General features: G+C 33.6%; 1 protein-coding gene across 1 annotated transcript; it reads left to right on the forward strand.

Moving 5' to 3' along the window:
* The first annotated feature begins 273 nt into the window (after window positions 1-273).
* LOC140988670 (pectin acetylesterase 12-like) lies at window positions 274-5219 on the forward strand. The gene is made up of 12 exons (XM_073457708.1): window positions 274-792; window positions 2013-2095; window positions 2439-2568; window positions 2667-2740; window positions 3119-3205; window positions 3337-3461; window positions 3540-3600; window positions 3853-3906; window positions 4001-4078; window positions 4473-4578; window positions 4672-4817; window positions 5085-5219. The coding sequence occupies exons 1-12, from the start codon at window positions 558-560 to the stop codon at window positions 5190-5192; spliced, it is 1287 nt and encodes a 428-aa protein (XP_073313809.1). The 5' UTR covers window positions 274-557; the 3' UTR covers window positions 5193-5219.
* Window positions 5220-5653: the final 434 nt, after the last annotated feature.

Here is a 5653-nt window from a genome sequence, read left to right on the forward strand (position 1 = left end):
ATGATAAATCATAATATACAAATAACATAATTATTTTTAAATTTCAATTATCGTATAATTCGAGCTAAATTAAATAATGAATAAATTAAAAACGTACAATCTTATCTTTCTCACCAATAATTTTTTTTAATATAAATTTGAATTACAAAAAATATTTATATCATATGAACATGTAACGCGTACGTGCTCGATACATTAATACGTATATATAGGTAAATATACTATATTTTATGCATACAGCCAAACAGGGAAAAGGGGAAATATAAAAATAAAAATCTTTAAAATGCCCGGCAAAATTGCACGGGCTGCTTAGATCTGCACACATTATTTCCCTTGAAGAAAACGGTGCCTCTCCCCAAGAAATTCTACAAACATTTCTTGATAACTAGATTCTCAAATCTCGTTTCATAGATTTATTCAAATACTTGCACTTTTCCCTGATTTATCTCATTATTTTAATATGATCTCTATTCTTTACTGTATAAAAAAACATCGAACGTGATTAAATTCCATTGGTGACTCTATTTTATTCTTGGAATATTTGAAAGTGAGTGGCAATGGCGAACTGGATGGAATTTTGGGTTGTGATTTTTGTTGGGTTTGTTTCGAGCAAATGGGCTGTTAGAAGTTTCGAATTTGACGAGGTTTTTAGGAAGAATGGAACAAAATTTTCGTTCTTTGAGTCCGTTTCTTACTTGGACACCATATATGGAGTGTCTGCTGCAGCTCCTCCAGCCAATGCTCTCATGGTGGGTCTCACTCTTATTCAAGGAGCTGCTGCTAAAGGGGCTGGTACTTCTCTTTCTTTTTCCAAAGGCTCTCTAAATCTAGGATTTTGGTTCTTTTCTTCTTTCAAGATCCATTTTTTGTAACAAAATTGTTGAGGGGATTGAGTTTCTTCCTTTGTTTTGAGGTTTAATTATAGTTTCCAATGTGTAAGAAAAATCAATTTGCACTGAATTTATGTATTGAAATTATGGTTTATGCTCTGATTTCTGGGGATTTCTGTTCTTTTCTTTTCCATTTTTATGATATTCATCTTAAAGTGTTTTGTTTGTTTAGGTTAACTTTTAGTTTGATTTATTGTAATGGATCTTCAATCTTGTGTTTTATTTCTAGTTCACTGAATTTTTTTTTTAAATTTGGACTTTTCTTCTGAAAAAAATAACTATATTATAGTTGCCTTCTCTACTGTAATAATTTATTTTCCACTGGTTTAATGCATAATTCATGGAGTGAATTAATTGATGTTAAATCTGTTGCAGGTCATAGTACATCTCCTGCAGCTACCAAATTTTCACACAAAAAGAATGTTCTTTATTCTATAATTTAAATATGAAATTATAATTTATAAACATGTTTTTGTATTTTCTTGTTTATGTTTATTATATAAAATATAATTAATTTAATAACATTAATATTAATTTGTAGTTATATATTAACTATCTTATGTTAATTTTTTATGTCATATTAATTACGAATTAATTTAAAAACTAATTTGTTTTCTATTAATTCGGATATAAAATATTTTAATACAATTTTTGGGTAATATAGCTTAATATTACAATAAAAAAATAAAGAGAAAAAAAACAAAAATAAAAATAAGACACCAAAATGCTTACACTGTTCATTTCACACAAAATGCGGCAATGATTGCCGTGCAGCTGGAGTGAAAGTCATTTACAATTTAGTGGAATACACTTTTTTATTGTACTTCTGGAGATGGTCTTAGCTAATGAGTGCATCAATAAGAGTTTGTTAGGCAGTTGATTATGTTGAGCTATCTTTTCTTTTCTGGTAGTTATTACAGTTGCTATAATTAGAACTCACATGTCAAGAAAAAATATTATATTGTTGATGGCTTTAAACTTTAATGCCGACAATGAAAGTTTAGGAGACAAAAGCTCCGCCGGTGTAGTGTGGTATGGACGGTTTTCCGATGAAGTAAAGCAAACTTTTGTTACTTTTGAGTTTTGAGTATAACAGTTTTCTTTTTTCGTAACCCATGTCAGTATGTTTGGATGGTACTCTACCTGGCTATCACTTGCATGGTGGATTTGGAACTGGAGCAAACAGTTGGCTCATCCAGTTGGAGGTTTGTGCACAAAACTTTGGAAATTGTCGTTTTGTTGATCGAGTTCAATATCTATTATGTTTTTTCACGTTTTTCTAGTTTGGTGTAAATTTATGCACTTTTCAACCTAAACAAACTACATTTTAGTCTTTTGAATTTAAATTCTTTTGTTTATTTGGGGCTTAAATGGGTGGCCATATTCTGTGTCAATGTATGGATCACAAATTTGCCAGGCTTGTTGCACTGAGGTTATTTTCCTATCTGAGCTAATGGGGAATTTTGAGTATCCAAACATTCAAGATGATACGTACTGTTTTTGTTTTCTACTATAATACCTTATCTTTGACTTTGAGACTTCTGTTAGGGTGGGGGGTGGTGCAACTCTATAAGATCCTGTGTTTTCCGTAAAACCACACGTCGTGGATCATCCAAATATTTTGAGAAAGAACTCCCATTTACAGGGATACTAAGCAACAAGGCTGAGGAAAATCCAGGTTCAATAAAGAGAAACTTGTTAAATTCTGCCAATCATATTATCTTGTCTCATCTTGATTGGTTTATCATTTGTATGATCTTAATATTTGACTTGCAGATTTTTTTAACTGGAATAGAGTAAAGATACGATATTGTGATGGGGCCTCCTTTGCGGGTGATGGTGAAAACAAGGTCCGTACCATTCGCATCCTTGGCCATGACATTTTATCTATTATTTAATTGTAAATCGGTTTCTCCTGCACAATTACTAGCTATTCATTCTAAGGGTTTTTATGGGCATCTTGCGGATTTCAGGACCCAAAAGCCTATACAAGCAAGACTTTGCCCAATTACCCCAACTGCCTCATTTTATGAAAATGATAATAATCAAAGTCATATAAACTTATAAAACTCCGCAATGTGACGTGAGACACAGGACAAGGGTTTTACACATTTGGTGCAACATTTTAAGCATTCTATGTTTTGATGGAAATACTTTACCCACTGATCTGGTTGTTTAGTGTTCAAGCTTCCAAATTATGTTTTATCTATTAAAAAAACACGGTGCAGGCTGCAGCATTGCAGTTCAGAGGACAACGTATATGGCAAGCAGCAATTGAAGAGCTTATGTCGAAAGGAATGCGCAATGCTGACCATGTAATCAAATAGATATGGCACTTCTTTCAATTAAAAGTCACTTTACGTTTCTAAATTTACTTAACTTCTGATGATGAAATTAAAATTTGACAATTAATTTTTTCGCTTTAATTTTTTTTACTATTTTTCAGGCACTTCTTTCCGGTTGCTCTGCGGGTGGTTTAGCTTCTATATTGCATTGTGATGAGTTTCGAGAATTTTTTCCAGCAAGTACAAAAGTGAAATGTTTGAGCGATGCTGGGTTATTTATGGACGCGTAATTTCCAAATCTTAATATAATATTTCCTTTCAGTAATTTGGTTGTATGCTCTGTTTACATTTTCGTCCCTCGCAGCACTGATGTATCTGGCGGACACACAATGCGAAGTTTCTTTGGCGGTGTTGTTGGCTTACAGGTAATTGGTTCTTTCAAAGTTATAATTTAACATGTTCATGTATCTTGTAAATGTATTCTGAGTTTTGAGTTAGATGGCGCTGTAAGAATACTTTAGTCCCAGATTATTTATCAATTGACACACTTTTCTGCTGATAAGTGTTTCCTAGCTAGTGTTCTTTGTGATATAAACAACTTCATGTCAAAATGGGATAGGAGTATTTCTATAGTCTTCATTTTGAGAAATCATTACTAGTTCGATACGTTTTTACAGGGTGTTCTAAGCAACCTACCAAGCACTTGTACCAGCCACCTCGATCCAACATCAGTAAGTTTTCAGAGCTCAGTTTTTTCTGTCACTGACTCGTCATATTTTGTGTACCTCATCTAATTCTCTGCAATTGTGCCGTTATATATTGCAGTGTTTCTTCCCTCAGAATTTAATTGCAAACATCAAAACCCCTTTGTTCATTCTCAATGCTGCTTATGATTCATGGCAGGTAGGAAACTGTTTTGGTATTTTAGTTTCCTTTCTGAAAGCGCAAAATCATTGTTGGACCACTTTCATGAATTTCAACTTCTAGAAAAAGTGGTTTCTAAGACAATTTCGGAGTCATGGATCCCATATACTCAAACCACTTATCCACCAAAACCGTATATTTCTTTTACTTGGATTTGGGGCTTATTAGCACGCGACAGATATATTTTCTGGTCTCCAACTTATTGACGGTGGACTTGTTAAAAGTATAACACTATTGTGAGAATACTTTCTACTAACTTGAACTTTTGGAAAAAAATGGTTTCGGACACTCATGTTTCAACTGGTTTGAACGACTCTACTTCATATGGAGGGTAATGTATCCAAATAAATTCTTCTTCTCATCTCGTATTCAGGTTCAACAAAGCTTGGCTCCTCCATCAGCTGATCCAAGTGGGACATGGCGTGAATGTAAAATGGACAATGAAAAATGCTCAGCAACACAGCTTCAATTTCTACAAGGTAATCTGATTAATTCTATTTGTCAAGAGTTTTTTAAGCAGTTTTCTCATGTTTGGAGCATTTCAAGTTATTAATGGTTCTGCCGTGGTACAGGTTTTAGGAATTCAATGCTGAATGCAATAAAGGACGTCGAAGGGTTGGATCAAAATGGGTTGTTCATAAATTCTTGTTTCGCTCACTGCCAGTCGGAGAGGCAGGATACTTGGTTCGCAGACGATTCTCCAGTACTTGGGAATAAGGTATGCTTTTCCAAGAAATTATCATGATTCCAATAATTAATTCAAATTAGCTTCTTTTACATGCCTGCTGAAGGTTTTTGATTGTAAGACGCTTTCTCACATTGAATGGAGTTGTCTAACCATTTTAAAAATCGAGTTGCTTTGTTATAATCTGCTTTAATTTTTGGAACAGCGATACACTCATATTCACAAATATTTCCGGATGTTTGATGGTAAATACTAAATTTGATCGAGTTTGTTTGACTTAGTGACAATATTATTTTGCAGGCCATCGCCATTGCTGTTGGAGATTGGTATTTTGATCGAGGAAGTAGCAATGCGATTGACTGCGCGTATCCATGCGACAAAACATGTCACAACCTGGTATTCAATTGAACCAGAAGTATTACTTAATATACTTATGCACCATTTATTGTTGGTTTGATCAATTGATCATCAAATATCATTAGTAATTTAAGAAGCCATTTGCTGTAAGGAAAAGGAAAAGGAGAAGGAGAAAAATCTAAGGCAACAAATTCGCCTATTCTGGCTCTGAAATTTATGTACTGCAATTGACAACTTAAGGCCCTGCTCGGCCATTTGGGTCATGGATTTTATTCAAGAAATATAGTCGTGAAACGAAAAAAGACGTTTTATAGTATTTCTCATTATGCTATTAGAAATGTATTCGACATACCATACATTCGATGTACCCAGGTTGCGATCGTACGCTTGCACACAAATCAAGTCTTTTTCAGTGCGAATCAGACCCTTGATTATGGATTTTATTCAAGAAATATAGTCGTGAAACGAAAAAAGACGTTTTATAGTATTTCTCATTATGCTATTAGAAATGT

This window comes from Primulina huaijiensis, chromosome 11 (assembly GCF_012295235.1).
Source record: "Primulina huaijiensis isolate GDHJ02 chromosome 11, ASM1229523v2, whole genome shotgun sequence".
NCBI classification, from domain to species: Eukaryota; Viridiplantae; Streptophyta; class Magnoliopsida; order Lamiales; family Gesneriaceae; genus Primulina; species Primulina huaijiensis.

Bases quoted from the DNA above. Each gene is read 5' to 3' on its own strand.
- LOC140988670 (XM_073457708.1), top strand. From the start codon at position 558: ATGGCGAACTGGATGGAATTTTGGGTTGTGATTTTTGTTGGGTTTGTT. The intron at 2,096-2,438 runs GTTTGTGCACAA...GACTTCTGTTAG, and splicing joins GTTGGCTCATCCAGTTGGAG to GGTGGGGGGTGGTGCAACTC. The intron at 3,462-3,539 runs GTAATTTCCAAA...CGTCCCTCGCAG, and splicing joins GCTGGGTTATTTATGGACGC to CACTGATGTATCTGGCGGAC.